Source organism: Myotis daubentonii, chromosome 13 (assembly GCF_963259705.1).
Source record: "Myotis daubentonii chromosome 13, mMyoDau2.1, whole genome shotgun sequence".
In the NCBI taxonomy this organism is placed as follows: Eukaryota; Metazoa; Chordata; class Mammalia; order Chiroptera; family Vespertilionidae; genus Myotis; species Myotis daubentonii.
In genome coordinates this window covers 7,699,626-7,711,040 of record NC_081852.1, presented here as the reverse complement: position 1 = coordinate 7,711,040, position 11,415 = coordinate 7,699,626, and the positions used below count along the sequence as shown (strand labels likewise).

Below are 11,415 nucleotides of genomic sequence, written 5' to 3'. Positions count from 1 at the left end.
GTAGCAACAGGGAAGTGAAAGTCAATAACTGGGCAGTAAATGGGAAAATGTATTAGGCTTTGTGAAATCCCCACTTTATGTGTAGTATCCCTATAACAGTGGGACTTTTAGATAGCACGCTGTGTATGGAAGCCATTCTCCCGCACACACACACACGGCTGCTAATTTCCTGGTACACACTTCTTAGTGTTTGGACAAGGACACCGGGGTCCGGGGCTCAGCAGACGGCCAGCCCCATGGGATCGCCCTGCCCTGTGGTTGGCAGGATCTTCTCTCTTCCCGGCCCGGGCGGCCTCGGGCCCGGGCGGTCAGCACCGAGGACAGCGCCGCCGGGCAGGGGCGGGGCGTGGTGTCCATGGAGACGTCACCACGCGCCGGAGTCTCCCGGGCGCGCTCGCTGGCGCCGCCGCGTCACGTGATCCAGGTAGTTGTCCAGGCTGCGCACCTCCTGCGCTCACTCTTCACCTGCAGGCGCCGGACCAACCACTCTGCCGCGCGGAACCCGCCGGCCGGGTGAGCGCGGCGGCCCCTCCCTTCTGGGTCCTTTTGCCCCTTCTTCCGCCGTCTTGGGGGCGGCCCCTCTGCTCCCCGTTCCCGGGTCCTGGGGAGCTGCTGCCCGCAGTCTTACGGGGCCCCGCGGGGGAACCAGGGAGGGGGAAGGAGCGTGACCTTGGCTTCGCCCTTGGCTGATCGGGGCTCCCTAGGACTCCCAGCCCTCTGCGCAGGTCCGACCCTGCGAGTGCCGTGTTTTGCGTGCAGGAGTGACGCACTAATGGTGGGGTTTCCGGCATCAGCTGGGGTTCTCCAGCTCGAAGACTACAGACTGTCTTGTGGTCGGCGCAGGGCCTGCTACTCTTAGTCCCTTCAAGGGCAGGAACTGCGGAGCCACACTAAAATGGGGAGGGGCCCGCCTTTTGTGCTAGGCGGTCAGGTGTCGGCTTCATAGCCTCAGGACCTCGTGGGAGCAGAGGCCTTACAGACGGTTTTAACCGCTGTGCCCGTTCACAGATGGGGAAACTGAGGCCCTGAGAGAGGCAAGACTGGCCTGACGTCACAGCCAACCTGGGAAGTGATTCAGCCACTCTCAGGGAGATGGGGAGGAGGGGGATGGGTTTACTCAGAGGTCCCTGCGGGTGCAATGGGCATTAATTAACCAGCCCCCAAGGGCCCCACCTGACACCCCTCCGCTGGGGACTGCCCTGCAGCTCCTCCCCACGCTGGCCTTAGCTCACTGGAACAGGCCCATCTATTTTTGTACTTTGCCCAACTCTGGGCTGTAGCCCCGGCCCTTCATCTCTGCCAAGTAAATAAGCATACCCTCCCTGCCTTCCCACCTTGGAGTCTGCCTCCCGGGCCTTCTTTCGGGTTCAGCAAACTAGTGTTGGGGTTTATTCCTGCGAAAAGCCCACCCGGTTCTCAGAATGTGAGTGCAGGCTCTGCTGCCCAGAGTCAATGTCTGGGGGAGGGCCCTTCCCCCTGGGATCCTGTTAACAGATTTCTATGGAGGAAGGCAGAGCAGTCCTCACCTGGGCAGTGCAGACAGGCCTATAGTGTGTGAGGGCTAGTGGTTGAGGAAGTCTGCAGTTGTGATTGTTCTGGGGCTGGGAGTGGGGATGGTACTGACCTTTTCCCTAGAGAAGAGACCTGGTACCCCCCACCCCCTATTCCAGGAGCTGCCCAGAGCAACCTGCTGGTAGTGCCCTGGGAGCTGGGCTGGGTGGGGGTGTGCAGGGGGCTGACCGACTCTGCTCCTGCATTCACCTGTGTAGGTAGAACCTGGCAGGACTGGCAGGGGGCTCTGGCTCCGATACTGAGGTTGGCTTTGTCCTGTCCTCTAGGGCTCCTGGGTCCTCAAGCCCTGCTGGGATGGGTAGGGGTGGCTGGCTGGCTGCCCTCCTGCCAGGCGGGTGAAGGCCACAGCAGTGTCCAGTGGCTGGCCCAGACAGTTCATTGTTTGTAAAACACAGTGTTCCTGAGCCGAGCTGGCTGGGTACAGCCAGGCTTTGTCACTGTTCCCTGGAGCCGTCCCATTCCCCTGTGCTGGCAGAGTGCCCCGGGCTGCAGCCTGGGGAAAATGCATTGTCCCAACAAAATCAGGGTTTATATCTTGACTCCACAGTGAGGAGGGTGCAGGCTCTGGAACCACACAGAGCCCTATCATTCACCAGCTTAGCCTCTCTGTGCCTCAGTTTCCCTGTTTATAAAAAGGGGCTAATCCTAGTGCCCACTTTATGAGATTGTTGAGAGGGTTAAATGGGCAGAGTGCCTGCTCCAGAATCAGTGCTTATTGTGTGCTCTTATTTTTATTCCCGTGATGGATGGTCTTGGTTTGGGATGGCAGAGCTTTGTGGGTTGTTTAGATTCTCGGACATCCCAGGCCAGCGGCTCCTGGGCCAGTGGCTCTCTGGGCCGGGGCAGCCTGTATTTGCTCAGGCCTCGGCAGGTCAGAAGTAGAGCAGTGGTTGGGACCCTGGGCCTTGAGCTCTACTCTGCACTTGAAGAGGTGCTGCTCCAGAGAGAGCCAACCCCTAGTGGCCTTCGCGTAGGGTGGCATCACTGGCTGGTGGGGCTGGGCATCTGGTCCGAAGCTCAGGGGCTGAGCCTGTGGGAAGGAAGTTTGGGGCACTTGGTGCTCAGGTTCCAGCTGATCTCACCTCCTTCCTTCCTGCATTGGAATATATTTTTGCTTTTTAATTTTCTTCTGTTTAGACTTACTACTGGTTGCCTGAGGAGCCCACTTTCCCTTGCTTGAGGAGGTCATCTCCCCTTCTCTTTGGCTCATGTGAGTTTGGAGGGAGAGGTGGAGGAAGCAGGCTGGGAGGGCTGTACCCGGTCCTGCCTTGGGGCCTGACTCTTTGTAGAAGGGCCCAGCCTGATGGTTCTGGTGACTTGGTTAAGCTGATGGAGCAGAAGAGCACACCAGGCCAAAGGCCTATTGGCTCAGGGCCACGCTCAGGCAGGACTGGGAGCCAGTTATGCACAGAAGGCACATTTTTGGGGCCTGAGTTGTACATGGGAGCCAGGCCCTTCCTGCTTACACTGTCCCTGGTGGGGTGGCTCTAGTGCTGGGCCCTGCTCACAGGTTGGGGTGCTCTGGGCAGAAGAGCATTAGCAAGTGTTCAGGGGGAGCTGTTCTGTGTCCAGGCAGTGCTGGGCTGGGGCAGGGGAGCGGCTCTGCTCACAGTTGTGGGGGTGGGGGGACAGGAGGTCTCGGGCACAGGAGCCTCAGTGGGCCTTGTCCACCCTCGGCTTGCTTTGGTAGGGACCCCTGAGGCTCTTCAGGGTCGGAGGAAGCTCTTAGAACTTCTGTCCTCTGAGGGTGGAAGACGCTCCCCCTGCTACTCAGGAATTTCCCCTGGGAAAGGGCAGGGGACATACAGGGGTGAGATGAGCTCCAGGTACTCGTTCCTCTCCATCGGGTGGGCTTCCGGCCTTTATGACCCCCGGAGCTGTTAGATGTTTTGGGCGACACTGGTGCTGAGTATAAGCTCTGGGAAGGATACGAGAGCCAGAGAGTGGCTCCAGCTAAGATGGGCGTGGGGCCTGCTGGTCTACCCTCCACTGGTCCCATGCCCTTCCCTTCTCTGAGCCTCAGTCCTCCCTGCTGTGAAGTGGGGCAGTTCAGGCCCATGTCATTGGCCTTCTGGCCTGGGATGGTGCGCTGAGTCAGCACTGCAGTTAGAGGAAGTCACTGGTGACTTTTGGTTATAATCACCAGAGATCCAGATGTGCCATGGGCCTCCTGATATAGTGCAGCGCAGCCAGACCCCTTTTTTTCTGGCTTTTTACTGACTAGACATAGCATACCCTGCCCCTGGAGGACTCCCCTGCTTAAGCTCCAGGGTGGCCAGCCTCGTAGCCTACTCCTTATTGGGGGTTCTGCATGCACGTGCCTTATGCCTTTTCATGGGCTGCAGGACCTGGTCTGGGTGCTCCCTGAGGCAGGGCCTGGGTTGTACTTGTCTTTGCACCAGGCTGGGGGGACGGCCGGGAGGGAGCACAGGTTGGGGTGGGTGGGCACAGCAGGACCAGGGCTCAGGGATGCTGAAAGCTGTTGGTGGATTTATTGTGCTGGGATCTCCACTGGCTGTGAACCCAGGAGGGCCCCCTGCCTAGTAGGACCAATAAATGCCAGATGAGTGAGAGTGGCTGCCAGAGCCCCCTTTGCCCTGGCCTGTGGCTTATGCCTCTCCCTCGTTGCCTGTGTCCAGAATGAGTCAGCTGAGGTTGCTGACATCCCGGCTGGGGGTACAGGCCGCGAGGCTTCTGGCCCCACATGACGTCCAGATGTCCAGCTGGCGCAGCAGGTCGTCTGGGCCACGGACCGCCTTCCCAGGCAGCAGAGATGGAGGAGGCTCCAGCTACATGGAGGAGATGTACTTCGCCTGGTTGGAAAACCCCCAGAGTGTCCACAAGGTTGGCACCCACCCTGCCCGCGGTGTGGGAGGGCAGCTCCTGGGCCGGAGGGGAGTGGGGAGAAGCAACTTGCCAGCTGTGTGATCTCAGGCAGGTTTCGTTGTCTTCCGGGTCCTTCGTCATCCCTGTGTGAAAGCCTTGTCCTTTGGTGAGGAAATTTGCTTCCTTCCCGTTGTGGAACCAACTAGTGGGGGGTGGGCTGGCCCAGAAGTCCCGAGAGTGCCCTGCTCAGCCACTCCTGGCCCGAGACCTGCCCCTGCCCCTCCGTCAGGCTGGGCTGTCTGCACAGGGCCCCTTGTTAAGTAGTTAGGGGTACACGTGTTTAGGTATGTATTGAGCCGACAAAATAAATACCTGTTGATGGTAAAAAAAAAAAAAAAAAAAAAATCAGATGACAGGTGAACCTGAAAAGTGAAGCTCTTCTTCATTCTCTTTACTCAGACTCACATGGTCCGGAAACAAGGAGTATGACCCTAGAGTCTTAGACAGTAAGGCTCCCTCCCAGCCCATCCATCTGCTCAGCTCCCCCTCGTCAGTTTCAGTTTTTTCTTAGCTTCTTCTGTTGTCTTGCAGAGAATTTCTTCAGGTAAACTTACTGCAACATAATTTTAGCTTTCCTCTTTGTACAAAGGTACATGCAACAGGCGCTGTTTGCTCCGGGCTTTTTCCACTTAGCGTAGACGTCCACGCTCTTTCCGCGCCAGTCCATCCAGAGCCTCATTCTTCTTTTTTCCCAGCTGCGTACTGTTCCATTGTATGGATGTGCCACCCCACCCACTGACAGACATCTGGCTCTTTTCCTTTCTCTGGTTGTCGCGATCAGTGCTGCAGTGTATAATCTTGAACATTTCTCCTCTTGCGTGTGTGCAGCTATCTGTTCAAGTTCCCCAAAGTGGAATTGTTGGGCCAAAGATTATTTGTCTATGTAATACTGATGGGTTTTGACAAATTGCTTCCAATAGGCCTTGTACTACCCTGGTTTCCCACACTGTATGAGAGGAAAACCCTTTTATGTGTTCTGCTAGAACAGTGATTTTTAACCAGTGTGCTGCAAGAATTTTTACAACGTACAGTACCTGATTAGTCAGGGGCAATGACCCCTTTCCCCTTAGATTGTCAAATAAAAAAATGACAACAGCCAACAAAACAATCGCCATCCTATGTGAATGAATCAAAATTGTATGTATTTTTTTTTGTCAGATTGGCAAAAAATACATTTTTTGGTGTGCTGCAGAATTTTACTAATTGGTTTATGTGCCGTGAGATGAAGGTTGCAGATCACTGGGCTAGAACACGGAGGTGCTTGTGCATATGCATATCTGTTTTTTGCTTCTGCACAAGATTCTGTGAGGACTGCATAGTCTTCCATCATCTAAACGCATCATCATTTATTTAACCAGTTTGCTGTTGCTTACCACTTGGATTGTTTTTCTGTTGTCATTTTTATGAACAGTCCTGCCGGGAACATCCTTCCATACATCTAGGCACACCTGCACAAGTACATCGGTAGAGTAAACTACCAGCAGTGGTTGCTAGCTCGAAAGCTAGATGCATTGACAATGCCGAGGGCCTGCTGCCTAGTTGCCCCCTGCAAAGGCCTCCTCCGACCCACACCGGGCTAGAAGCTCCTTTCACATCGGAAGCCTCTGGCCCACAAGTTTTAGCCCCCATCCCTCTGCCTGCCTGGGTCCCGGAGGGCTCTTGGCTCTGGGTGGGGGGCCTGGCCTGGTTTTGAGGGGTCTTCTTGGCACGGTCCTGGGAGGGCTCTGAGAGCTGTGGTGGTGAAGGACACCCAACGTCCCCAGAGCCCAAACCAGGACCACCCCACTCCTCCCAGACCCTGACCTGGCTGTTTTCTTGCTTCTACCCCTGCCCAGTCCTGGGACAGCTTCTTCCGGAAAGTCAACGAGGAAGCGTCGTGTGGCCCGCCTCAGCCGCAGGCCCCCTCTGTTGTACCTGAGAGCAGGCCAGCCGCCTCAAGCCGGACCAAGACCAGCAAGCTGGTGGAAGACCACCTGGCTGTGCAGTCCCTGATTCGGGCCTACCAGGTGAGTGGCTGGGAGGGCACTGGCTGGACGTTGGACTGGTCCTGGGGCGTGGCCAGGTGCTGAGGGAAGGGAACGCGCTCAGCTCCGATGGCATCTCTTCAGAGAACCTTTCTCTAAGCCCTCTGTCCGATGGCTCTCACTCCTGCTGCTACTTGTCACATTACCAGGTCACTTACCACCCCCTGGCCTTGCTTGTGCCTACTGATTTGTTTGTTTGTGGTCTTTCTATGGAATGTTATCTGTCTCACACACCACTGTGCCCCAAGTATAGGGAAGGACTTAGTAAAAAATCCGTTTCAGTAAATTTTGAATGAAAGTTGAGTAGCCCTAGCTGGTTTGGCTCAGTGGATAGAGCGTCTGCCTGCAGACTGAAGGGTGCTGGGTTTGGTTCCGGTCAAGGGCACGTGCCTGGGTTGTGGGCTTGATCCCCAGTAGGGGTTGTGCAGGAAGCAGCTGGTCAGTGATTCTCATCATTGATGTTTCTATTTCTCCCTCTCTCTTCCTCTCTGAAATAAATAAAAATATATTTTAAAAAAAGGAGAAGAAAGTTGAATAGATTGGCTTTTGTTAATGTCTATTATCTTCTCTTGAACATTCCTAGAGGGCAGGTGTCAGGATTTTGGCCGGTGACCACAGGCTGTGAAAGAATACACAACTGAGAGGAGAGAGAGTTTAGTTTACTTTCCCCGAGGGAAAGGGCCAGTGAATTGCTAATCAATACAAAAGGCAAAGAACAAAAACCATACAAGGGAGGGAGGGGGATTTTCCAGCGGCTGCTGTTGCTAGGTGAAATCGAGCAGCCATCCGAGGGATTGTCTTTGTTACTTCTGCAGGACATGGTCTGGGCAGATGTCCTAGGGAGGTGTCTTATCAGTAGTTTTCCCACGCCTGTAACACATTCTTAGAGCAAAAGTTAGGAAGAGTTTAAAGAGGATTATTTGAAGAGGAGGGCAGAAGGGAACTTTCTATTAGCCCTCCCTGGCTTGTCAAACCAGCAGGGAGGAGATGTATGTAAGAATTTAGCCTTGAGAGTAACTTGTCTTGCAGCTTGAACAGAGGAGCTGAGGAGCTAACAATCTTGGGGTTTAATTACCAGGTGCTTCTCAAACTGTGGATGGTCACAGCAAAGAAAAAGAAAGGCCTTTTCTTCCATTTTAAAGGGACTGGTATAAAGCAGGTGCTTAGTGTTTATGGAATGAATGAATAGTTCAGTAAACAACTCTCCCTCTACCAGCTGCTCTGCTCTGGAGACTTATGCTCTCCCCGTGGGTCCCCATGTTGGGCCCCTCCCCTGCCAAAGAGCCCTAATGATGCTCCATATTCCCAGTCTTGACTGAACAGGACTAATTGGAGGGCTGCTCTGGGTGTTAACTGCAAAACTAGTGTTACTGTTTGGGATCTCTCTGGGAATCAGTGGCCGAATGTGTTGGGTACGAAAGTCATTTTACAGACGTGCAGAAGGAAGGGCGGGGGCATCCTGGCGCCCTTGGCAGGTACTCCACGGGAGGGAGCAGCAGGCTGCCGCAGAAGCTGGCGGGGGAGGCCCTGGCCAATGGGGACAGGGCCTTGCCTCTGAAGGAAGCACTGTGTGTGGGATGGCAGCTGCAGCCTGTGTGCAGGAGAGGGAAGGGAGGTAGCACTGGGCTCCCTCGCTGGCCTGAGGACTAATGGATTGTGGGACTCCTTGGAGCAAGCAGCAGTGTTTGTAATTGTGGTTCTGACTGGGCGAAAGAAGCAGAACATGATCTTAACCACTGATTTTGAAAACAAAGAGCAAGGAACGTAAAACTGTATTACACACAAAGTAACAGTTAGAGTGCTGCCTAAGGCCCTTTTCTTCTAGGCACAGTTTCCAGCTGCGCTTTGTTCTTTAGCCAAGACAAGTCTCTGGATTCAGGCACCTACTCTGTACCTGCCCAAGGTTGGGCCAGATGGTGAGCACCCGGGGGAGGGGCCACAAGTAGGAGGCAGAATTCTGATTTGACTCACCTGCACACAGTACTGAAAGCCCCCAAACTTATTATTATGGACATTTTCAAACCTGGAAGGTAGAGAATTGTGTTCCGAACCCCACACAACACAGTGCCAGCCTTGATTCACCTATTACCCACCTCTGGCTCCACCCACTGGCCACCGATTATTTTGAAGCAAACCCCAGATGTCATATTTCCTTAATTGAACATTTCAGCATATATTTCTAGAGATAAAGGCTCTTTAAAAATTATACCACGTTGCCCTAACCGGTTTGGCTCAGTGGATAGAGTGTCAGTCTGTGGACTCAAGGGTCCCGGGTTCGACTCCGGTCAAGGGCATGTACCTTGGTTGCGGGCACATCCCCGGTGGGGAGTGTGCAGGAGGCAGCTGATCGATGTTTCTAACTCTCTATCCCTCTCCCTTCCTCTCTGTAAAAAATCAATAAAATATATATTAAAAAAAATTATGCCACGATAGCATTATCACACCTAAAAATAATAACAGTAATTCTTTTTTTTTTTTATTGCTTAAAGTATTACAAAGGGTATTACATATGTATCCATTTTATCCCCCCGCCCTAGACAGTCCCCTAGCCTCCCCTATCACCCAGTGTCTTATGTCCATTGGTTATGCTTATATGCATGCATACAAGTCCTTTAGTTGATCTCTTACCCCACTACCTCCTGCCCCCCAACCCTCCCCGGCCTTCCCGCTGCAGTTTGACAATCTGTTTGAGGCAGCTCTGCCTCTGTATCTATTATTGTTCAAAAGTTTATAATGGTCTCTATTGTCCATGAATGAGTGAGATCATGTGGTATTTTTCCTTTATTGACTGGCTTATTTCACTTAGCATAATGCTCTCCAGTTCCATCCATGCCGTTGCAAATGGTAAGAGTTCCTTCCTTTTTACAGCAGCATAGTATTCCATCGTGTAGATGTACCACAGTTTTCTAATCCATTCATCTACTGATGGGCACTTAGGCTGTTTCCAGATCTTAGCTATGGTGAATTGTGCTGCTATGAACATAGGGGTGCATATATCCTTTCTGATTGGTGTTTCTGGTTTCTTGGGATATATTCCTAGAAGTGGGATCACAGGGTCAAATGGGAGTTCCATTTTCAGTTTTTTAAGGAAACTCCATACTGTCTTCCATAGTGGCTGGACCAGTCTGCATTCCCACCAGCAGTGCACAAGTGTTCCTTTTTCTCCACAACCTCTTCAGCACTTGTCGTTTGTTAATTTGTTGATGATAGCCAGTCTGACAGGTGTGAGATGGTACCTCATTGCTGTTTTGATTTGCATCTCTCAGATGATTAGTGACTTTGAGCATGTTTTCATATGTCTCTTGGCTTTCTGAATGTCCTCTTTTGAAAGGTGTCTATTTAGGTCCTTTGCCCATTTTTTGATTGGATTGTTTATCTTCCTTTTGTTAAGTTGTATGAGTTCCCTATAAATTTTGGAGATTAGGCCCTTATCAGATATGTCATTGGCAAATATGTTTTCCCACACAGTGGGTTTTCTCGTTGTTTTGTTGATGGTTTCTTTTGCTGTGCAGAAGCTTTTTATTTTGATGTAGTCCCATTTGTTCATTTTTTCTTTAGTTTCAAGTGCCCTAGGAGCTGTATCAGTGAAGAAATTGCTTCGGCATATGTCTGAAATTTTCTTGCCTTTGGATTCTTCTAGAATTTTTATGGTATCCTGTCGTACATTTAAGTCCTTTATCCATTTTGAGTTTATTTTTGTGTATGGTGTAAGTTGGTGGTCTAGTTTCATTTTCTTGCATATATCTGTCCAATTTTCCCAACACCATTTATTGAAGAGACTATCTTGGCTCCATTGTATGTTCTTGCCTCCTTTGTCAAATATTAATTGAGCATATTGGTTCGGGCCGATTTCTGGGCTCTCTATTCTATTCCATTGATCTATATGCCTATTCTTGTGCCAGTACCAGGCAGTTTTGAGAACAGTGGCTTTGTAATACAACTTGATATCTGGTATTGAGATCCCACCTACTTTGTTCTTTTTCAGGATTGCTGCAGCTATTCGGGGTCTTCTTTTATTCCAGATGAATTTTTGGAAAGTTCGTTCTAGATCTCTGAAGTATGCTGTTGGTATTTTAATGGGAAGTGCGTTGAATTTATAGATTGCTTTGGGTAGTATGGACATTTTAATGATGTTGATTCTACCAATCCATGAACACGGTATGTTCTTCCATCTGTTTATGTCTTCCTCTATGTCTTTTTTCAACGTCCTGTAGTTTTCTGAGTAGAGGTCTTTTACCTCTTTAGTTAAGTTTATTCCTAGGTAGCTTAGTTTTTTCGGTGCAATGGTAAACGGGATTGTTTTTATAATCTCTCTTTCTGAAAGTTCACTATTGGTGTATAGAAATGCCTCAGATTTCTTGGGGTTAATTTTGTATCCTGCTACATTGCCAAATTCATGTATTAAGTCTAGTAGCTTTTTGATGGAATCTCTAGGGTTTTGTATGTATAATATCATGTCGTCTGCAAATAAGGACAGTTTTACTTCCTCTTTTCCAATTTGGATGCCTTTTATTTCTTCTTCTTGCCGAATTGCAATGGCTAACACTTCCAGTACTATGTTGAACAGGAGTGGTGAGAGGGGGCATCCCTGTCTTGTTCCTGTTCTTAGGGGAAATGGTGTTAGTTTTTGTCCGTTGAGTATGATGTTGGCTGTGGGCCTGTCATATATGGCTTTTATTATGTTGAGGTATGATCCTTCTACTCCCACCTTGCTGAGAGTTTTTATCAAAAATGGGTGTTGAATTTTGTCAAATGCTTTTTCTGCATCAATTGATATGACCATGTGGTTTTTTTCTTTCAATTTGTTTATGTGATGTATCACGTTTATTGATTTGCGGATATTGTACCATCCTTGCATCCCTGGGATAAATCCTACTTGGTCATGGTGTATGATCTTTCTGATGTACTGCTGGATCCGATTTGCTAAGATTTT

The 11,415-nt window shown here is 50.9% G+C and overlaps 1 protein-coding gene across 3 annotated transcripts in view; it reads left to right on the top strand.

Annotated features, from left to right (window-relative positions):
* Window positions 1–395: 395 nt before the first annotated feature.
* The window catches only part of OGDHL (oxoglutarate dehydrogenase L), a 31,352-nt gene continuing 20,332 nt past the window's right edge, over window positions 396–11,415 (top strand). Inside the window, exons 1-5 of one of the 3 annotated variants that reach the window (XM_059662101.1) lie at window positions 396–513; window positions 1,009–1,423; window positions 2,710–2,782; window positions 4,212–4,416; window positions 6,294–6,464. In XM_059662101.1, coding sequence (XP_059518084.1) covers window positions 4,213–4,416; window positions 6,294–6,464 — 375 coding nt within the window. In that variant the 5' untranslated portion in view covers window positions 396–513; window positions 1,009–1,423; window positions 2,710–2,782; window position 4,212. The remainder of the gene's footprint in view (window positions 514–1,008; window positions 1,424–2,709; window positions 2,783–4,211; window positions 4,417–6,293; window positions 6,465–11,415) is intronic. The other 2 variants (XM_059662100.1, XM_059662099.1) reach the window with 2 other exon arrangements.